The sequence below is a fragment of the Haematobia irritans genome, chromosome 4 (genome assembly GCF_050003625.1).
Source record: "Haematobia irritans isolate KBUSLIRL chromosome 4, ASM5000362v1, whole genome shotgun sequence".
In the NCBI taxonomy this organism is placed as follows: Eukaryota; Metazoa; Arthropoda; class Insecta; order Diptera; family Muscidae; genus Haematobia; species Haematobia irritans.
The window spans coordinates 121,216,383-121,240,589 of record NC_134400.1 but is presented as its reverse complement, the minus strand read 5'-3'; the positions used below and the strand labels follow the sequence as shown (position 1 = coordinate 121,240,589).

Below are 24,207 nucleotides of genomic sequence, written 5' to 3'. Positions count from 1 at the left end.
TTGTTGGGAGTAGTCTCCAAAGTGCAAATCTTTTCTGGAAAATTATCAATTTACCGTAGTTGTACTGGGGGGGAAACCATCTCACCCCAAGTGAAGCAGATAGACTATACATCCAGGTCTTCAAATTATCTTTTTTTGCAATATTAGCTTGAAACTCAATAAAGCTATTGACCGTCGTTAAATTTATATTTAGGCCATCTAATTGAAATTTCATTGACATATCATGCGAGGCCCATATTTTAATTTCATCTCAAAAGTTAGGGACCTCTTCCAGGATTAATTTGACGTGACGTGAAAACTCTAATTAAGATCTGTTGATTTTGGAAGTGGACAAAATCTTGTTATTTTGTCTTAATACCACATTATTTCCAATGCAGGCCAGTGTTTTTTATTTTATTTTTTATACACATTCATACAATTCTATATACAGATCTCGATTAAGGTGAAACAACAAAGTGCATGTGCTAAAAAATGTTGATTAATTGGATGGGTTGGATGCATTAATGGACTGTTTGAATGTATGTTCCTTTTGGGATGTGGTAAATTGTGAAAGAATGTGGTGTCATTGAGGATTGTAGTACAAATTCAACTAAAGTTACACTGAGGTTTCCAACTGGAGGTGAATTTCACCCGGTATTTCGGTAGCTGTCACTTTTGAAACTTTCGTTCATTGACAGACATTTCATTTATTGATTTTATTTGCATTCACACAAAATAAAACTTAATTATTATTGTTAAAGTATGAGATTTATTTTTAGACTAAATGAACATTATTTAGTTTAAAAATATTACATTACTAAATGTGGAACGACACTCCACACTTCAACAACGCATTGATATGATTAAAATTGTGAATAGAGAAATTGTGAAAATCTTGCACTCACTGTTCGAAAACTAAAGATTTTTGGCTCGAGCCCCAAATACAACAAGAAAAATCTGGAGATCGAAACACCCAAGAGTTATTGTTGACGACAAAATATGTCTAGAGCAAAATATAGTTTAGTAGAAAATATACATAAAAGTTGAGTTGAATGCCAATCAAATCAACATTCTAAATATACTTTTGGGAAAACTTAGCAATTTCAAACACTCTATATATCATTTTTGAATATACACACTTGATACAAAAATATTGTAATATTGTATGTCAACTTACAAAATGGTATCACAATCGCGGTTGCAACTCGAGCCAAACAAATAATCTACCAAAATTTGAAGAACATTTTACCACAAAACTACCAAACAAAAATTTTTATTTCTATAGAATGTTTGTCAAAATTTTATTTCCATGGAAAATTTTGTGAAAATGTTATTTCTATAGAAAATTTTGTCAAAACTTTATTTATATAGAAAATTTTGTCAAAATTTTATTTCTATAGAAAATTTTGTCAAAATTTTATTTCTATAGAAATGTTATTTCTAATGTTATTTCTATAGAAAATTTTGTCAAAACTTTATTTATATAGAAAATTTTATTTCTATAGAAAATTTTGTCAAAATTTTATTTCTATAGAAAAATTTGCCAAAATTTTATTTCTATAGAAAATTTTGTCAAAATTTTATTTCTATAGAAATTTTTTTCAAAATTTTATTTCTATAGAAATTTTTTTCAAAATTTTATTTCTATAGAAAATTTTTTCAAAATTTTATTTCTATAGAAAATTTTGTCAAATTTGTATTTCTATAGAAATTTTTTCAAAATTGTATTTCTATAGAAAATTTTGTCAAAATGTTATTTCTAATGTTATTTCTATAGAAAATTTTGTCAAAACTTTATTTATATAGAAAATTTTGTCAAAATTTTATTTCTATAGAAAATTTTGTCAAAATTTTATTTCTATAGAAAAATTTGCCAAAATTTTATTTCTATAGAAAATTTTGTCAAAATTTTATTTCTATAGAAAAATTTGCCAAAATTTTATTTCTATAGAAAATTTTGTCAAAATTTTATTTCTATAGAAAATTTTTTCAAAATTTTATTTCTATAGAAATTTTTTTCAAAATTTTATTTCTATAGAAAATTTTTTCAAAATTTTATTTCTATAGAAAATTTTGTCAAATTTGTATTTCTATAGAAATTTTTTCAAAATTGTCTTTCTATAGAAAATTTTGTCAAAATTTTATTTCTATAGAAATGTTATTTCTAATGTTATTTCTATAGAAAATTTTGTCAAAACTTTATTTATATAGAAAATTTTATTTCTATAGAAAATTTTGTCAAAATTTTATTTCTATAGAAAAATTTGCCAAAATTTTATTTCTATAGAAAATTTTGTCAAAATTTTATTTCTATAGAAAAATTTGCCAACATTTTATTTCTTTAGAAAAATTTGCCAAAATTTTATTTCTATAGAAAATTTTGTCAAAATTTTATTTCTATAGAAAATTTTTTCAAAATTTTATTTCTATAAAAAATTTTGTCAATATTTTAACAAAATTTTATTTCTATAGAAAATTTTGTCAAATTTGTATTTCTATAGAAATTTTTTCAAAATTGTATTGTATTTCTATAGAAAATTTTGTATTTCTATAGAAAATTTTGTCAAAATTTTATTTCTATAGAAATGTTATTTCTAATGTTATTTCTATAGAAAATTTTGTCAAAATTTTATTTCTATAGAAAAATTTGCCAAAATTTTATTTCTATAGAAAATTTTGTCAAAATTTTATTTCTATAGAAAATTTTGTCAAAATTTTATTTCTATAGAAAAATTTGCCAAAATTTTATTTCTATAGAAAATTTTTTCAAAATTTTATTTCTATAGAAAATTTTTTCAAAATTTTATTTCTATAGAAAATTTTTTCAAAATTTTATTTCTATAAAAAATTTTGTCAATATTTTAACAAAATTTTATTTCTATAGAAAATTTTGTCAAATTTGTATTTCTATAGAAATTTTTTCAAAATTGTATTTCTATAGAAAATTTTGTCAAAATTTTATTTCTATAGAAAAATTTGTCAAAATTTTATTTCTATAGAAAATTTTGTCAAAATTTTATTTCTATAGACAATTTTTTCAAAATTTTATTTCTATAGAAAAATTTTATTTATGAATTACCTATTAGTTGGAGAGAAGGGAGCCACTGTGGTGCAATGGTTAGTATGCCCGCCTTGCACACACAAGGTCGTGGGTTCGATTCCTGCTTCGGCCGAATACCAAAAAGTTTTTTCAGCGGTGGATTATCCCACCTCAGTAATGCTGGTGACATTTCTGAGTGTTTCAAAGCTTCTCTAAGTGGTTTCACTGTAATGTGGAACGCCGTTCGGACTCGGTTGTAAAAAGGAGGTCCCTTGTCATTGAGCTTAACATGGAATAGGACGACACTCAGTGATAAGGGAGAAGTTCAGCACTGTGTTTATATGCGCCTGATACATCAGGCTGCCACCTACCCTAAGCTAACCTAGTTGCAGAGAAATATTTTGCAAAATCTACCAAAACATCGAGAATTCTACCAATCTACCATCTTTGGTAGAATTCTACTAACTGTGGTAACTGTGTTCACAATAGACACGACAATTAAAATTTTTAATAGTTCGATAATTCACAAGCACCCTTATGAAACATTTCGGGAATACAGAATAAATACAAATGGAATTGACTATATCATCTGATTTCTTACTCACTCCATTCTATAAATAAAACAATACTAAAAATATGGGAGATTCATTTATTTAAAGATTCATCTCGCGCAAAAAATGGAATTAAATCGTGAATTATTTTTGAAAGTCGTCTTATTTCAGAAGCACACTTGGTTCAAACGCATGCAAAAGTGTATAGATCTTAATGGGGAATATTTTGAAAAACAATAAAGCGATTTTCGATGATTAACATTTTATTTTGTTCTCTAATCTCGAAAAATAAAATACAACCATCGTAAGATTAACGTTATCCAAACATCGTATAAAAATTATCTTCTATACCAAAAAGGCTATCAACTGACACGCTGTAATCAGGTAAATGAGAAAAGAAACTCGTCAAAACATTTGGTACAGAAAGGAGTGCTGATATTCTATTAAATTGCTGTATGTTACACACACTTTGGTCATATGGATTTGCTATAGATATAGTCGATCATAGAGAATAAGATTGACCTTATTCAACCATTGTATAAAAATGATCTACTACTATACTAAAAGGACCTTGTATAGACGCGGTTATTAACTAACCCGCGGAAATTATAGGAAATAGGAAAGAAACTCGTCAAGACATTTTGTACTAAAAGGAATGCTGACAAAGGGTTCTTTAATTATTAGAAAAATTGTTAAACTATTCCAGCTATTTTATTTAAGAAAAGACGTAGTCATCGTTAGTACGAAACGTGGTCATGATTCTGCTTTATAAAAGCTTTTCAATACTACAATCCCCTGGAGACTAAAGGTGGATATTAATTTCAAGGTTAGCCGCTAAAATCGTCATTTTTTTACGATTACTTTTCTTTAATAATCCATTTTAAGGAATACAAACTTTGTGAAAATTGGCTTTGGGCTATTCCCCATCAAGTTATAATAAAATTTGCAACAAATATGTATAATTTTATGCCTTTTTAACTGATTTAGTTTTCATTTTAGCGGCTAAAATCGAACTTAGTACTCACCTTGATGTGTTAAATGAATCGTGATCGAAATAAAAACAAGTGATAATATCGAAAACAAAAACGTTAAAATAAAAACGGAGAACACTTATATTGGTTTGGGTAGTAATGGATGGATAGATGTTAGGTATAATATGATGTGTGGGGTAACAAATAAACATGAATGTTTTTGTTTCTATTATGTGCATAAACTAAAATAGAAATAAATCAAATCATTGATCATTTCACACTCACCTGATTTGATTTCGACTTTTGATGTATCATTTGGTGCTGTTGCAGTTTGGAAAATATCTGTGAGACTAGAACTATTAGCTATGGAATTTGTATCGACGTTTGTTGTGGTATTGTTGGTTATATTGCCCAATTCGTTCATTTCTGGCATTGCCGATGATGTGGAACACGAAACTGTCTCATAGATATGATTGGGTGGAGTTTCTGTAGATTCTCTGGTGGCAAGGGGGGCCCGTGTAAGAGGTACACTATTGGACAATGATGATGCCAATGGTGGCATACCCATTAGTCCTGGTATCATAGTTTTTGACGTATCAAAAACATCATTGTGGACATCCAATTCACGCAGCCAGTTGTCGTCATCATCCAATGGTTGTATTTGAGAAGGCATGGAACAAACACCAGTTGTAGAATCTGGCGAATGACGTGTCTGATTAGCTGGAGGTGATAGTAACGACGAGGTAGCGGCATTGGTTGTTGTTGATAAATCAATGCTTTTATTTGATGTTTTACTACGTGAACGACCTGGTTCTGGTGGTGGTAAAGTCTAAAAGGAAATCAGAAAAGAGAGAATTACAAATTTGTCCTTCAATGACATGTCAATTTTTTACCGGGAAATTTGTAAATGAATCTCCAAAGGGATCATCATTTCCACCTATAGACGACTTGGATACTGTGCCATCATTGGGGGTAATGCGTTCCATTTGATTGATGCCCCTTTGCAATGAACTGAGCTCCTGTTCCAAGTCCACCAAATCAGCTACAGATTCGGGAGATATCTAGAACATAACAGATCGTACATATGTAGGTATTGAGAAAATGCAATGATATTTTATTCAAGTGTGGACAACAAACCTCTTTTGACAATCCTTTCGAATCCAAATTAACACCTAAACGATTATTGGAGGGAGTATTTGTTGAACTGCTAGCCATATTATTTAGCATACTTAGGGTGGCTGCCGAATTATTCGATCCTCCACCTAGACCTGAGAGATCATTTTGCCCTGCTGTAGTTCCAGAACTTTTAAGCGATGAAAGCGATGCTAATTGATGTTGATCATGATGGTGAATGGACTTGGATTGTATCTGCTGGCGGGCCAATTCAATTTCCTTTTTCTTAAGTTCAAATACAACTTGAAAGAGATCACGCATGGCCAGCACTACTTGCGAAGCTGCCTTATCAGTTTTTATACCAAAAAATCTATGACCACTATCTGGAGATCCAAATATATAGCCAAACGCTCGAGAGTCTGTCATATCTTGGGCAATAAATGAGATCTTATGAACCGGATGATGATATAATGAATCTCCAGTCTTTTCATCCCGTAAACGCAGACCATCTATGGTTACATGAATTGTGATGCGTTGCTTGTGCTCTCCAGCAGCCCGTATTGCCATTTTTAAGTCTTGTAAGGCCTCTTGGCACATGCGATCGCCACGTGCCTCGCCCACCTCCAGAATGCCAATAAGTTTGGCTTTGAATTGCACGCCATCGCCAAAGAAACGCCCCGGATCATTTCGATCTAAATAAAAAAAACATGGACAAATATTCAAAAGGTTTTATTAGTATATCAAGGAGGCTTTAGGGATACAAATGTCGAGAGTAGACTGTTTTATTTTTATATTCATTCAGAGCATGTAATTTTAAGCCTTTTTGGACAAATAAAATGTAGACTTTTCGTTAATTTTAAAATTCGACTAATCGACTTTTAATATTTTTGAGTATCGACTAATTGACAATTTATGTTGGCCAAAAAAGGCAAATAGACTTGTGATGTTAGAGAATAAATAAAAAGAATAACAAAAAGTCAGCACTATACGGCGCATGACCATCGATGTTTTGATGGCTCAAAAATTCACTTGTTTGAGCCGATGTGTGAGAGTTTGCATTGTCGTGGTAAAGAGTGATCCGTCATCGGCTATTGATTTTCCTGATTTCTTGGAAAACAAATAGCAAACAATTGGTTACGTGGCACTCAAAATTGACTGTTCTAGTGGTACGTTTGCGACATGATTCAATCATGAAATTAATTGATCCAATTATTTTTTTAATTGAAATTAATAAACTATCACAGAAATTATAGTATCAATTAAAAAATTAATTGACATTTAATTAAAAATTAATTAATAATATTAATTTTTGTGATTGATTTTTATTTCAATTAAAAAATTTGTTGAAGCAATTAAATTTTTAATTGTATATTTTTTTTAAACTCAATTAAGACTTAAATTCGAAAAAATTTCGTTCGTTTCCCTTTTCTTTTTCCCACATATCTTTCAAAAATTAAATACACTGCAAAAATATCCTTACAGTTAAATGATTCGAATTAAAAATTGATATCTTTACATGAAAAAGTCTTCAAACTTATTGAAATCGACTTTATTTTTATTTATTTGTTGACAATTTGTATCTTGACCACAAAGCTAAAAGGCGGTCAATAATAAGAGTTGTCGTTAACCGTTTTTAAAGACTCCGATGGCACATGTCAAAAAAACATCAGAAGAAAGAACTTATAAATTCAAATTTATCTCTTGGTAGCATGTATTCAAAACTCAAATTTACATGTGTCATAATTGTATCCTTGTTTCAATTCTCGTCTTCTTTGGCTCGGTAAAATGACAAAGTATTAGTGTGAAGATAAAATAGAATTAAAAACAATTTCCTGATTTTTTTCTGTATTTTCTTAGAACGGCTTGGTACGCGGGCAACTTTTTTTGGAATGGGCTCATATTGAAACTCCTATAAAGTCGATTGCTGTGGCTCATACGCGTAAATCCACATTTCATCAGCGCGATCGTATTTTTTGAGGAATTTCTTTCGATCCATCGACACGAGCCGTGTTTGGACCGATGTTCATGTATGCTGGTCCCACTAGTGCCTATATCACGATAGGTCACAAAACGATCTCGCGATATTAGTTGGCGCACAGCATCTATGGTTTGGGGAACAACAATTGATTTTTGACGACCTTCGCGAAATTCATCTTGGAGTCAAATGCGAGTTAGGTGTAATTTTCTCATGTCATCGATAATCTCTGGTCCTTGACGGAGCTTCATCGCTAAAAATTCAACTAAGTTTATCGATGTACTGTTGTTGAGATAATACGCGTCGAAATTTTGTAAAAAATAATCGCACGAAAATGGGAGGGATAAATCCTTTAAGTTGGTGTAAACAACACAAATAGCACTCGTACATATATCCTCAAAAATGTCAAGCTGTCAGTTGGAAGATTGTAACACTAGGGAGCCACCGTGGTGCAATGGTTAGCATGTCCGCCTTGCACACACAAGGTCGTGGGTTCGATTCCTGCTTCGACCGAACACCAAAAAGTTTTTCAGCGGGGGACTATCCCACCTCAGTAATGCTGGTGACATTTCTGAGGGTTTCAAGGCTTCTCTAAGTGGTTTCACTGCAATGTGGAACGCCGTTCGGACTCGGCTATAAAAAGGAGGACCCTTGTCATTGAGCTTAACATGGAATCGGGCAGCACTCAGTGATAAGAGAGAAGTTCACCAATGTGGTATCACAATGGACTAAATAGTCTAAGTGAGCCTGCCACCTAACCTAGCCTAACACTAGGGTTGGCCAATTCCTAAATATAAAAGGTAACCCTCGTACATTGATTGATCAGTCTGTTATCAATCTTTTTGGGAAAAATGCTCAAACATTTGAAAAAATCCCCCAATTTTCATTTGCACTCCCAATAGTTATTTTCCTTTGTTACCATAACTTATTTCCATGCTATATATTGCTATATACCATAAAAGAAAACAATTTTGCTATATAATTTCTTTATCTCCTGAACATTGTTAGGTTAGTGAGGATCTAAATTGAAAGAAAAGTTATTCAGAATTCTGTACAAAAAAAAAAACTGATATGCATCTTTAAAACGAGCGTGACAACTTTGTGACCGGTATAACTTTTTTTTGGAATTCTCAAGGATAACGCTTATTGTAATCCATAAAAAAAATCGCACAAAAAATATAGTGGTCGTTTAAATTAGTAAATCAAACCTCTTACTATAAAAAAATAAGGCTTCTAGCAAATTTAATGAAGCTTTGCCTTGTAATGGATCAAAGCCGGTGCAAATGTGAAGATAATAATAATCCAGCAACAAATTTTGAAGTCTTCCCAAAGGCTGAACTTAAATGCACTTCCAAAAATGTCCTCCAATAGATGTTCTTTTTTAACTACTTAATTCAATTTTTTATAACTCGCTGTTTTCATATTTTTAATGGGTAATTTTAACTTTCTTTTGTTTAAAATGGGTTAAAAACAGATTAAAAATTAAGAAAATGGTAAAAATTATTAAAATTCTGTCTAGAAAAAATGAAAAATCCAATCAAGAAAATTGCGAATTTTGCGGCCAAACGTTTCAGACAAGCGTTAGGTTAGGTTATGTGGCAGCCCGATGTATCAGGCTCACTTAGACTATTCAGTCCATTGTGATACCACAGTGGTAAACTTCTCTCTTATCACTGAGTGCTGCCCTATTCCATGTTAAGCTCAATGACAAGGGACCTCCTTTTTATAGCCGAGTCCGAACGGCGTTCCACATTCCAGTGAAATCACTTAGAGAAGCTTTGAAGCCCTCAGAAATGTCACCAGCATTACTGAGGTGGGATAATCCACCACCGAAAAACTTTTTGGTGTTCGATCGTAGCAGGAATCGAACCCACGACCTTGTGTATGCAAGGCGGGCATGCTAACCATTGCACCACGGTGGCTCCCAGACAAGCGTTAGAAAGCACAAAAAATATATATATATATATATATATATATATATACAAATTATTTATTTGGAAAAATATTACAAATTTTTTTAATTCACATCCGAAACACTGAATTCGAATCAAACCTTAAGAAGTGATGCAAATGCAGTGCAACGCCTGTTGACATGATGGACATACGTCCTATAACAAGCCCATGTTAAATTCGACGCTCCTGCGCTAATTTTGCATCACTTCCGGATCCAAAAAGAACATGGTCACTACTTTTTTGGCGACGTTTCTTTTTACTGGGAAATGATTTCCCCTTATGGTAAAGATCGGTCAAGAATTGCTAACTCTATTTTGCGAATAACAGCAAATAAATTGACAGGCGGAGGGAGACTAGACAGAATCAGTAGATTAATCTGAGTCGATCTATATACAACTTATTTTTCTGGTATGTACATTTTCTCGCAGACCAGGTATTACATCCATTACATCCATATTGAACAATCTATGATTTAGGATATAATTAATAATTATCGGAATTATTAATTATAAGTATTGTATTTAATGGTTCTCATAAATAAAGGAGCGATAATAAAGCAGAAATATTTCTGTTTAAAATTACTTCAATTTATAAATAGTTACAAAAATTAAATCCTAAAAGCAAAATAAACCATATTATCAATAATTTAATGTTTTCGCCCCTAATAACTAAAAAATTAAAAACTAGTAAGCCATATTATAAAATAATAATCACAATAGTAAAAAAGAAAATAAAGCCAACAGTAACATACATTTCAAATAATTGTCTCCAGATATGACTGCCGAAGATGAAACAGATGTCCCCTTCTGGTTGCCGCTATCATGTTTCGAATGGCTACTGCCAAAGCTACTGGCTATGGATAATGTTGAGGATGCTGCTGATAGTTTTGAAACCAATGACTTGACCATAGTGCGTCATAAATCAATACAATATTCGAATGCAACTGAATATCATCAAATGAAATTGGAATTCTGGTATAATTGGAATTGTTTGTGGTTTTTAGTTTGGCTAGCTAGCTGGTATTCAGACGATAGTCACTCTCGTTGTTTGTTGACGTTGTTGTTATTGTATATTCCAACAATGCTTTTGCCTTTGTATGTGTGATATTGCGGCAATTGAATTAAATAAACATAGCGAACAAGCGAAAGAACGAGCAATGAATTACAATTCAGTGAAAATGAAATAAATACACTACACCACCTCCAGACATCGTCATCATCATCACCATCATCGACGATGAGAACAAAACGTAAATAACAAGGCAAATCACTGTGTCATATTCTTGCTCTGCCCGCTTTTGCTCCAGTTCGAAAATGCGAAATGTCACAGTCTCATGTGAGATATAATAAAGTTGACATATACTATGGGCTCATAGTTATTTAGTATCTGTGCCCGCCTGACACACCTGCCTAAATGCGGCAATCAAATATAAAGGTCGTCTGAAGGGAAAAGTGTGTTGGGGGTGGAAATGCTAAACACGCTTTTGTTGTTGCTTACAGATGCTAGCATCAAATATGCCTTTTAAAGTATCTAAACACCGTATGTATATCTTCATCCAGGGTATCGTTGTATGACGAGCAGACAACAACAAACACAAATTTATTTGATATCTCTGTTCACTATTTGTTCATTCATTTTGTTTGCAAAAATTTTGTTTTAAATCACATGAATTTTGAAGCACTTTTCGAAATAGTTGTCTAACATCCACATTCCTGCATGATTTTCGTCGCGTTGACTGCAATGATTGGTTTAGAATGCCGCTTTCTTCGTGCTACTCCTGACGTCAGTGGTTCTAATGTCTCGGTGTTAATCGATTGACCTGATACGGCCTTTACCCCATCACGTTCCCAATACAATATTAATATTTGTCTCTATATGTTTAGACTTTTCGGTATGATCTCAACCTTTCTTCTTCATTAATATTTGCACTACTCGCTCATCAAGAGTATATATTTATATTTGCTTGATTGCTTGGAGTCTGCTCTATTTTTTTTTCTCTTGATCTCTAGACAGCTTCTTTTTTGTTTCAGCTCTCGTTTAGATGTTTGTTTGATTTTTAATTATAATTACTCTCTTCTAATACAAGCGATTTAAGAAAAAAAAAAAACACGGTCACTGGGACACTAAATCACTTTGTAATTTTTGCGTCTAAATCATTCTTAATTCCAGCACGATAGATGTGTTTGTTTATGAAATGTAATTTGTTTGTTTATGAGTGGTTTAACAACGTTGCCACTGTCAACGATAAATACTTTCGGAATGTTGGCAACACTTGTGTGTTGACAGTTACAAATATCAAAGTCGAATCTAAATCAACGGCTTTTCAATAGCTGTGGTTTTCCATTTGCAGGAATAAAACACCATTAAAATTGCTTTTATATTTTGATGTATTTCTTCCTGTCAATATAGCGTTTTTGGGTCGGTAAACGTATTTCGGACGTAACCAGACAACCGGTTATTCGAGCCTAAAATTTAAGTTCGAGTTTAAAGGGGGGGTATAAAGTTCGAGTTTAGGCGCTGAAATCAAAACTAAATCAGTACAAAAAAGTATAAAATTATAAATTTTTGATGCAAATTTTATTATAACTTGATAGGGAATAACCCAAAGCAACTATTCATAAAGTTTATTTACTATAAAATTGGTTATTAAAGAAAAGTAATCGTGAAAAAATGGGGATTTTAGCGGCTAAAGGTGGGTATTAAGTTCGAGTTTAGCCGCTAAAATCGCCATTTTTTCACGATTACTTTTCTTTAATAATCTATTTTAAGGAATACAAACTTTATGAAAATTTGCTTTGGGCTTTTCCACATCAAGTTATACAAAAATTTGCAACAAATATGTATAATTTTATGCCTTTTTCTTACTGATATAGTTTTCACTTTAGCGATTTTAGCGGCTAAACTCGAACTTAGTACCCACCTTTTGTGAAAATTTGCTTTAGGTTATTCCCCATCAAGTTATAATGAAATCTGCAACAAATAACAGGTTGGCTGATAAGTCCCCGGTCTAACAAAGAAAAACACATTTTTTTTGTCAAAATTCGTTTTTATTAGTCAACATAATTCCATTCAAGAGCGATACAACGATTATAACGACCTTCCAATTTTTGATACCATTTTGGTAGTACTCCCTCGGTTTTGCCTCAAAATAGGCCTCAGTTTCGGCGATCACCTCTTCATTGCAGCCAGATTTTTTCCCTGCGAGCATCCTTTTGAGGTCTGAGAACAAGAAAAAGTCGCTGGGCGCCAGATCTGGAGAATACGGTGGGTGGGGAAGCAATTCGAAGCCCAATTCATGAATTTTTGGCCATCGTTCTCAATGACTTGTGGCACGGTGCGTTGTCTTGGTGGAACAACACTTTTTTTCTTCTTCATATGGGGCCGTTTTGCCGCGATTTCGACCTTCAAACGCTACAATAACGCCATATAATAGTCACTTTTAATGGTTTTTCCCTTCTCAAAATAATCGATAAAAATTATTCCATGCGCATCCCAAAAAACAGAGACCATTACTTTGCCAGCGGACTTTTGAGTCTTTCCACGCTTCGTAGACGGTTCACCGGTCGCTGTCCACTCAGCCGACTGTCGATTGGACTCAGGAGTGTAGTGATGGAGCCATGTTTCATCCATTGTCACATATCGACGGAAAAACTCGGGTGTATTACGAGTTAACAGCTGCAAACACCGCTCAGAATCATCAACACGTGGTTGTTTTTGGTCAAATGTGAGCTCGCGCAGCACCCATTTTGCACAGAGCTTCCGCATATCCAAATATTGATGAATGATATGACCAACACGTTCCTTTGATATCTTTAAGGCCTCTGCTATCTCGATCAATTTCATTTTACGGTCATTCAAAAACATTTTGTGCATTTGATACTAGCGACGCCATCTATGTGTCTGACCTATGCTATACAATGTGTATATACCGCCGGTTGGTAGCTGTGCTCCAGGTTATTGCCCAAACATTGAGTGGCTATCAGCGTTGCCATTTTGGTCCGATCGGACCAAAATTGGTCCAAAAGATTTATAATTTTTAAATTTGGTCCGATGGTCGGACCAAACGAAATTTAGCCCATTTTGGACCATTTTCATAAATTTGGTCAAATTTATGAATATTTTGTAGTACGAGTATTTAAAATTTTTATCAAATATTCAATAGTATCTACCCTGCCAGCATTTCAAAGTTCCATTTCAACCTCATCGTTATCACAGACTCGTAAATGTCACTTCAACCATCATGAAAAGGTACATCAAAAAGTACATGCAAGTAATTTGCCATCCCTACTGTTAAAAAAGCCATTTTTTTGTGAAACGCCAAGCGCAACCAGCTTGTTATATTTTAATTAAATAAAAACGAAAATAAAGTTCTGAAAACATAGATTATACGCTTAAAATTGTGAAAGGTATATTGGTGAACAATTTGGTGATTTTCCAAATGGAATAAAGTGATTGTTTTTCAGATATTTTACAGACACCCTGCCTGCATGGAATAAAACATTGGTTGATAGACGCAGCAACATGTAACTCGCTACTTGTAACTCAACATCATCATTAATGCCAAAAATTATGTTAAATGTAATGTGATAGTGGTATAAATGTTATATTTTTAAGAATTTGTAAATGTTTAATCAAATTAATAAATATCTAAACAAACGTGTTTTACTCGACCACAATGATTCTTTTACAACTATCTTAAAATGCACTTTTTCTGATTGTTTGGAGGGTCCCTTATTGGCGTCGTTCTAAATTGATCTATAAAGGCACCTAATAATTGTACTCATGCGAAACATTTTTGTAGTAACTTGGCGTGGTACAACTTCTCAATAGTGACGGCGCTTTTCCGACGAGTTTTTGATGTCGTATATGATTGTTTTCGACGTAGTGGGGATTCTCAAAAGAGTCCCCAAATTAAAAAAATGTTGGCAGGGTATGCACTGAAAAAATATTCTCGTGAGGCCAAAGATTCCATGTCTTTAAAATACGAATGCGATTTTTGCTTAGCATAGAAGACTCATTTCTCTGACATAAAGTTTTTTTTTGTTCAAAATTCGGAAATGCTTTTAAAGGTAGAATTACTTACCATGCGTTCAATGCGTACAATGCGTCCGATGATTGAAGAGTTGAAATTTCTCTTTGAAATCAAAAGCTCGAATAGTCTGCCGTAAACAGAAAAAAATCAACCCTCCCATCAACGCACGGATTGACGCATGGTGTGTAATTCAATTTTAACACTTTATTTCAAAGACGAAACATAAACATAAAATAATTTTCACTTATAGTCGAGTCATGAAAAAAAAGCTGGAATAATTAATAAATTAAAATTTGTTTTCTAGAATCAAGTACGCAAAACTTAAATTTGCAAGTGAATTGTGACGTAAATGTGTTCAATTTTCCGCTTCTTTGGCTCAGAATAAATACCAAAATCATTGGTGAAAAGACAATACCTTTGGAACCGTAGTTAGATACCATTTCAATCACAGAAAATCGAATAAAAATTTCGCGTATTAGGTCTTGGGTAAGGTTTTATATCTTTTTGGACAATTTTAACCCGACAATTTAACTCGAATGTGCGCAATAAGTGGAATATTTAGTAGGATTGAAAATTTGGAAATCTATTGTATTCTCTCAAGAAGTATAATCGGGCGAATCTTCATGGGACAATGCCAATATAAACCAAATGCGTGACGTTTGTGGTCTTTAACTACCTCTAAGTCGAAAGTTTAAGTCAAATTTTTGTAATTGACTTTAAAATTCGACCTTTTCAAAAAGGCGATTTTTTTCAAGTTTTAAAAAAGTTGAAAAGTCATGTCGACCACTATGGTAGATCATATCAGTCCATTCTGGTTTACTTAACTTTTTTTAATAAAAGCACTATGTACAACAATAAAATATTTTTTAAGACATTTTTCTTCGAAATTGGAAATTTGGTCCGCTGGAGGGAATTTTGGTCTGATTTTGGATAAAATATGGTCCAAAATAAAATTTCGTTGTGGCAACGCTGGTGGCTATTGTGCGGGCATAACCGATTGGTTCTAGGAGACTTTAATGCCCACCATGAACTTTGGCATTCACTCTTAGGTAATGACCAGAGAGACATAGCTTTGGCAGAGCAGATAGATGACTCTACATTTTGCACGGTGAACGAAGAGGCCCCCACGAGAATTATGGGTGACTGCAGCAGTTCGCCAGATTTATCTTTAGCGTCGCCTGGTCTGATAAATGACGTTTCCTGGCAACCCGTCATTTCATTGGGATCGGACCACCTCCCCATAATTCTCACCATTAACCGACCCTCCGATTTCATAACCTCTGAATGCCGGACGTTTATCAATCAAAAGAAAGCCAACTGGGAAGGCTTCAGAGAATACACCGATCGCCGCTTCAGTGAGCTCCCGTCCCCCTCTCATGTTAATGTTGCCAAGAGGGCGTTCCGGGACATCATCAACGCAGCAGCCGCTCGCTTCATACCCGGTGGTCGAATTGCCCAAGTGACTCGCAGACGAGCGTGATGAACGCCGTCGTGCTAACCCTGCTGATCCTAGAATCAGAGAACTAAATCTAGAGATTAGTAAGATAGTCGACGAGCACAAGAGGAACACTTGGTTAGAGCACCTGAAGCAATGTAACTTAGGCACAGGAACTGGTAAATTGTGGTCAACAGTGAGAGCCCTCTCGAACCCCGCTACAAAGGATGATGGGATTTCAGTCACCTTTGGCGACGTGAATGTGACTGATCCGAAGAGATGCGCCAAATACATCAACCGACTGTTTGTCGAGCATCGCGAGAGTGATAGAGCGAAAAGGAGAGCCACTCGTCGCATACGTGGTCTCCGAGCCGACGACACACCACAATTTACCGCAGCCGAAGTTACCAATGTCATCAACAGCGCGAAACCATCTAAGGCGCTGGGCCCCGACGGAATTTCAATGCTAATGCTGAAGCATCTGGGAATACTGGGAGTTGAGTACTGACCAGACTCCTCAATTTGTCCTTGGAATCACTCATTATACCCGATGTCTGGAAGATGGGAAGAGTGATTCCACTACTGAAGCCAGGCAAAGATTCGAATAAAGGTGAATCGTACAGATCGATATCCCTTCTCTCGCCAGTAGCCAAGACACTTGAGGCACTACTCCTCCCCAGCCTTGTGGAGAATTTTCCAGCTGCCCACCATCAACTTGGATTCCATAAGGTACACAGTACGACGACAGCCTTACATGCCATTTCGACACATGTCAATAGGGGACTTAATCAGCCAAAGCCGTGTCATAGGACGGTCCTCGTGGCGCTTGACCTATCGAAAGCGTTCGATACGGTCAACCATGCCACATTATTCGAGGACATCGAGAACACGTCCCTACCGGCAGAAACGAAGCGTTGGGTTGTGAATTATATGTGTGGACGCCAGTCGTACGTGGAATTCAGGGACAAGAATTCAAAACCCCGTAGAGTTAAACAGGGAGTTCCCCAGGGCGGGGTGATATCTCCGGCACTGTTTAACCTCTACCTGTCCTCGATTCCACCCCCTCCTGACGGCGTCGAGATTGTGTCTTATGCGGACGATTGCACAATCATGGCATCCGGGCCCATTGTTGATGACATTTGCGATCGATTAAATGTCTACCTCGCTGATCTTACCAGTTATTTCACTGCAAGAAATTTGAGGATATCTCCCACCAAATCCTCTGCCACACTATTCACTACATGGACGGCGGAAGTACGCAGGCAGTTGAATGTCAGAGTCGATGGCGAAACAATTCCGACAACAAATTACCCCAAGATTCTCGGGGTCACATTCGACAGCCTTTATAAGTCGTCCGCCCATGCCACTGCAATTTGTGATAAGCTCCGCGGTAGAAACAAGGTCTTCAAGTCGCTTGCCGGCAGCACTTGGGGTGCGGACAAAGAAACCTTGTTAACTACATATAAGGCAATTGGCCGGTCAGTGGTAAGCTATGCAGCGCCAGTGTGGACACCTCAAACGAGCGATACGCAGTGGAAAAACATACAGACCTGTTAGAACGCTGCCCTTAGAACCGCAGCAGGATGTCTCCGCAGTACACCCCTGGATCACCTTTATGCGGAGACCAAGATCATCCCAGTGCGTCGACACAACTACATGTTGTCAAAGCAGTACCTCTTGGGTTGCCATCGAAGTTGTCATCCGAATCACCATCTTGTGGATAGACAACCTCCACCCAGGAATGTAAGGGTTGAGCTTCACCTTCTAGAGCCCGAGATCCAGCGTTACAAAAGAGAGCCTATAGATCAGGCAGCATACCAGACAGGTCTGAACAGGATTCATGAGGATACTGTAGCTGAAGCGTTGAGAAGCTACAAGGTTAATAATGTTCTCGGAGTCCGACCGCCGCCCATTGCATCGGAGGAGAGAGACCTCCCACGGCAGACAAGGGTAGTTTTGGCCCAACTAAGGTCAGGCAAGTGCAGCCGCCTCAATTTATACTTATCAGTGATTGATAGCAGCGTAGCTGACGTGTGTCTCATATGTAATCAAGGGCCACATGACACTCGTCACCTTTTTGCTTGCCCAGCTAAGCCTACCCGTCTCACTACCAGATCACTCTGGACACACCCCATCCTTGTCGCAGAGTTCCAGAGTTCTGGCTACCAGCTGAACTACACAAGCATAGAACAAAATGGATGAAACTACATTAAAAACTGTTACAACAACAAAAACAACATGTGTCAGACCGGGGACTTATCAGCCAACCTGTTATGTATAATTTTATGCCTTTTTCTGCAACAAATAACAGGTTGGCTGATAAGTCCCCGGTCTAACAAAGAAAAACACATTTTTTTTTGTCAAAATTCGTTTTTATTAGTCAACATAATTCCATTCAAGAGCGATACAACGATTATAACGACCTTCCAATTTTTGATACCATTTTGGTAGTACTCCCTTGGTTTTGCCTCAAAATAGGCCTCAGTTTCGGCGATCACCTCTTCATTGCAGCCAGATTTTTTCCCTGCGAGCATCCTTTTGAGGTCTGAGAACAAGAAAAAGTCGCTGGGCGCCAGATCTGGAGAATACGGTGGGTGGGGAAGCAATTCGAAGCCCAATTCATGAATTTTTGCCATCGTTCTCAATGACTTGTGGCACGGTGCGTTGTCTTGGTGGAACAACACTTTTTTCTTCTTCATATGGGGCCGTTTTGCCGCGATTTCGACCTTCAAACGCTACAATAACGCCATATAATAGTCACTTTTAATGGTTTTTCCCTTCTCAAAATAATCGATAAAAATTATTCCATGCGCATCCCAAAAAACAGAGACCATTACTTTGCCAGCGGACTTTTGAGTCTTTCCACGCTTCGTAGACGGTTCACCGGTCGCTGTCCACTCAGCCGACTGTCGATTGGACTCAGGAGTGTAGTGATGGAGCCATGTTTCATCCATTGTCACATATCGACGGAAAAACTCGGGTGTATTACGAGTTAACAGCTGCAAACACCGCTCAGAATCATCAACACGTGGTTGTTTTTGGTCAAATGTGAGCTCGCGCAGCACCCATTTTGCACAGAGCTTCCGCATATCCAAATATTGATGAATGATATGACCAACACGTTCCTTTGATATCTTTAAGGCCTCTGCTATCTCGATCAATTTCATTTTACGGTCATTCAAAAACATTTTGTGCATTTGATACTAGCGACGCCATCTATGTGTCTGACCTATGCTATACAATGTGTATATACCGCCGGTTGGTAGCTGTGCTCCAGGTTATTGCCCAAACATTGAGTGGCTATCAGCGTTGCCATTTTGGTCCGATCGGACCAAAATTGGTCCAAAAGATTTATAATTTTTAAATTTGGTCCGATGGTCGGACCAAACGAAATTTAGCCCATTTTGGACCATTTTCATAAATTTGGTCAAATTTATGAATATTTTGTAGTACGAGTATTTAAAATTTTTATCAAATATTCAATAGTATCTATGCACTGAAAAAATATTCTCGTGAGGCCAAAGATTTCATGTCTTTAAAATACGAATGCGATTTTTGCTTAGCATAGAAGACTCATTTCTCTGACATAAAGTTTTTTTTTTTGTTCAAAATTCGGAAATGCTTTTAAAGGTAGAATTACTTACCATGCGTTCAATGCGTACAATGCGTCCGATGATTGAAGAGTTGAAATTTCTCTTTGAAATCAAAAGCTCGAATAGTCTGCCGTAAACAGAAAAAAATCAACCCTCCCATCAACGCACGGATTGACGCATGGTGTGTAATTCAATTTTAAGACTTTATTTCAAAGACGAAACATAAACATAAAATAATTTTCACTTATAGTCGAGTCATGAAAAAAAAGCTGGAATAATTAATAAATTAAAATTTGTTTTCTAGAATCAAGTACGCAAAACTTAAATTTACAAGTGAATTGTGACGTAAATGTGTTCAATTTTCCGCTTCTTTGGCTCAGAATAAATACCAAAATCATTGGTGAAAAGACAATACCTTTGGAACCGTAGTTAGATACCATTTCAATCACAGAAAATCGAATAAAAATTTCGCGTATTAGGTCTTGGGTAAGGTTTTATATCTTTTTGGACAATTTTAACCCGACAATTTAACTCGAATGTGCGCAATAAGTGGAATATTTAGTAGGATTGAAAATTTGGAAATCTATTGTATTCTCTCAAGAAGTATAATCGGGCGAATCTTCATGGGACAATGCCAATATAAACCAAATGCGTGACGTTTGTGGTCTTTAACTACCTCTAAGTCGAAAGTTTAAGTCAAATTTTTGTAATTGACTTTAAAATTCGACCTTTTCAAAAAGGCGATTTTTTTCAAGTTTTAAAAAAGTTGAAAAGTCATGTCGACCACTATGGTAGATCATATCAGTCCATTCTGGTTTACTTAACTTTTTTTAATAAAAGCACTATGTACAACAATAAAATATTTTTTAAGACATTTTTCTTCGAAATTGGAAATTTGGTCCGCTGGAGGGAATTTTGGTCTGATTTTGGATAAAATATGGTCCAAAATAAAATTTCGTTGTGGCAACGCTGGTGGCTATTGTGCGGGCATAACCGATTGGTTCTAGGAGACTTTAATGCCCACCATGAACTTTGGCATTCACTCTTAGGTAATGACCAGAGAGACATAGCTTTGGCAGAGCAGATAGATGACTCTACATTTTGCACGGTGAACGAAGAGGCCCCCACGAGAATTATGGGTGACTGCAGCAGTTCGCCAGATTTATCTTTAGCGTCGCCTGGTCTGATAAATGACGTTTCCTGGCAACCCGTCATTTCATTGGGATCGGACCACCTCCCCATAATTCTCACCATTAACCGACCCTCCGATTTCATAACCTCTGAATGCCGGACGTTTATCAATCAAAAGAAAGCCAACTGGGAAGGCTTCAGAGAATACACCGATCGCCGCTTCAGTGAGCTCCCGTCCCCCTCTCATGTTAATGTTGCCAAGAGGGCGTTCCGGGACATCATCAACGCAGCAGCCGCTCGCTTCATACCCGGTGGTCGAATTGCCCAAGTGACTCGCAGACGAGCGTGATGAACGCCGTCGTGCTAACCCTGCTGATCCTAGAATCAGAGAACTAAATCTAGTGATTAGTAAGATAGTCGACGAGCACAAGAGGAACACTTGGTTAGAGCACCTGAAGCAATGTAACTTAGGCACAGGAACTGGTAAATTGTGGTCAACAGTGAGAGCCCTCTCGAACCCCGCTACAAAGGATGATGGGATTTCAGTCACCTTTGGCGACGTGAATGTGACTGATCCGAAGAGATGCGCCAAATACATCAACCGACTGTTTGTCGAGCATCGCGAGAGTGATAGAGCGAAAAGGAGAGCCACTCGTCGCATACGTGGTCTCCGAGCCGACGACACACCACAATTTACCGCAGCCGAAGTTACCAATGTCATCAACAGCGCGAAACCATCTAAGGCACTGGGCCCCGACGGAATTTCAATGCTAATGCTGAAGCATCTGGGAATACTGGGAGTTGAGTACTGACCAGACTCCTCAATTTGTCCTTGGAATCACTCATTATACCCGATGTCTGGAAGATGGGAAGAGTGATTCCACTACTGAAGCCAGGCAAAGATTCGAATAAAGGTGAATCGTACAGATCGATATCCCTTCTCTCGCCAGTAGCCAAGACACTTGAGGCACTACTCCTCCCCAGCCTTGTGGAGAATTTTCCAGCTGCCCACCATCAACTTGGATTCCATAAGGTACACAGTACGACGACAGCCTTACATGCCATTTCGACACATATCAATAGGGGACTTAATCAGCCCAAGCCGTGTCATAGGACGGTCCTCGTGGCGCTTGACCTATCGAAAGCGTTCGATACGGTCAACCATGCCACATTATTCGAGGACATCGAGAACACGTCCCTACCGGCAGAAACGAAACGTTGGGTTGTGAATTATATGTGTGGACGCCAGTCGTACGTGGAATTCAGGGACAAGAATTCAAAACCCCGTAGAGTTAAACAGGGAGTTCCCCAGGGCGGGGTGATATCTCCGGCACTGTTTAACCTCTACCTGTCCTCGATTCCACCCCCTCCTGACGGCGTCGAGATTGTGTCTTATGCGGACGATTGCACAATCATGGCATCCGGGCCCATTGTTGATGACATTTGCGATCGATTAAATGTCTACCTCGCTGATCTTACCAGTTATTTCACTGCAAGAAATTTGAGGATATCTCCCACCAAATCCTCTGCCACACTATTCACTACATGGACGGCGGAAGTACGCAGGCAGTTGAATGTCAGAGTCGATGGCGAAACAATTCCGACAACAAATTACCCCAAGATTCTCGGGGTCACATTCGACAGCCTTTATAAGTCGTCCGCCCATGCCACTGCAATTTGTGATAAGCTCCGCGGTAGAAACAAGGTCTTCAAGTCGCTTGCCGGCAGCACTTGGGGTGCGGACAAAGAAACCTTGTTAACTACATATAAGGCAATTGGCCGGTCAGTGGTAAGCTATGCAGCGCCAGTGTGGACACCTCAAACGAGCGATACGCAGTGGAAAAACATACAGACCTGTTAGAACGCTGCCCTTAGAACCGCAGCAGGATGTCTCCGCAGTACACCCCTGGATCACCTTTATGCGGAGACCAAGATCATCCCAGTGCGTCGACACAACTACATGTTGTCAAAGCAGTACCTCTTGGGTTGCCATCGAAGTTGTCATCCGAATCACCATCTTGTGGATAGACAACCTCCACCCAGGAATGTAAGGGTTGAGCTTCACCTTCTAGAGCCCGAGATCCAGCGTTACAAAAGAGAGCCTATAGATCAGGCAGCATACCAGACAGGTCTGAACAGGATTCATGAGGATACTGTAGCTGAAGCGTTGAGAAGCTACAAGGTTAATAATGTTCTCGGAGTCCGACCGCCGCCCATTGCATCGGAGGAGAGAGACCTCCCACGGCAGACAAGGGTAGTTTTGGCCCAACTAAGGTCAGGCAAGTGCAGCCGCCTCAATTTATACTTATCAGTGATTGATAGCAGCGTAGCTGACGTGTGTCTCATATGTAATCAAGGGCCACATGACACTCGTCACCTTTTTGCTTGCCCAGCTAAGCCTACCCGTCTCACTACCAGATCACTCTGGACACACCCCATCCTTGTCGCAGAGTTCCAGAGTTCTGGCTACCAGCTGAACTACACAAGCATAGAACAAAATGGATGAAACTACATTAAAAACTGTTACAACAACAAAAACAACATGTGTCAGACCGGGGACTTATCAGCCAACCTGTTATGTATAATTTTATGCCTTTTTTAACTGATTTAGCCTTTTTTAACAGATTTAGTTTTAGTAGCGGCTAAACTCGAACTTAGTACTCACCTTAAACTCGAACTTAATACCCACCTTTAAGGTGGGTACTAAGTATAATATATACATATATATATGTAACAGGAATACACATATACATATATGTTTTCATTTAAAATTTTGATTGTTTTAGAAAAAATAATAAATAAAGCGATTTTCAACACGAGAAGCGAACATAGTACCGGCCTTAAGATTTTAAAATCGAAGTTTGAAATGCTGGTCATGCAAAGTTTTTCAACATTATTGTATTAACATTTATCAATGACAATAGTTAAACAATATTCCGATACAACGGGAACCGTTGCCATCACCCTACGTTCCAAATCTCGCTTTTTCAAGATTTGAAATCGAATTCTTAAACAAAAGCGAGTTTTCAAATGTCAAAAGGTCGAGTTCACTTTCTAGTGTGTAGTTCGTTTTATTCATAAAAAATTAAATGGGTTAAACTGAAGCCATAGAAGCGAGCTTTCGTGTCATCCAAGTTTTTATATCCCTTTTTACAAAACAGTAACAATATAATATATAAATTATTATATACTTACATTTACAGGGGCTTGTTTTCTTTCTTAGGGTTTGCATATTTTTGAAGAATTGCTTGACATCCGTACGCTGCAACGTTTACGACGGTAACTGGATAGGTATATAATTTCTTCCTCTTGATTATCGATGTCTTTTGGTCTGACGTTCACCCTATGAACGAGCGTATTATTCTTATAAAATATATGTGGACCAATAAAACCGCAAGACACTACAATAATTATGTTTATTATTAGTAGATAAT

General features: G+C 36.7%; 1 protein-coding gene and 1 long non-coding RNA gene across 4 annotated transcripts in view; one reads left to right on the top strand and one right to left on the bottom strand.

Annotated features, from left to right (window-relative positions):
- Dab (DAB adaptor protein) overlaps positions 1–24,207 on the bottom strand; it is a 49,481-nt gene that overhangs the window by 13,806 nt on the left and 11,468 nt on the right. For 2 of the 3 annotated variants that reach the window (XM_075307878.1, XM_075307879.1), the window contains exons 1-4: positions 10,334–11,795; positions 5,679–6,346; positions 5,435–5,602; positions 4,827–5,370 (exon numbers count right to left, since the gene is read on the bottom strand). In XM_075307878.1, coding sequence (XP_075163993.1) covers positions 4,827–5,370; positions 5,435–5,602; positions 5,679–6,346; positions 10,334–10,490 — 1,537 coding nt within the window. In that variant the 5' untranslated portion in view covers positions 10,491–11,795. Of the gene's footprint in view, positions 1–4,826; positions 5,371–5,434; positions 5,603–5,678; positions 6,347–10,333; positions 11,796–23,968; positions 24,175–24,207 lie in introns of those variants that run through there. The other variant, XM_075307880.1, reaches the window with a different exon arrangement.
- Positions 13,758–14,258, top strand: LOC142237089 (uncharacterized). Its single transcript, XR_012722334.1, has 2 exons — positions 13,758–13,988; positions 14,046–14,258. It is a non-coding gene; the product is annotated as an uncharacterized LOC142237089 (long non-coding RNA).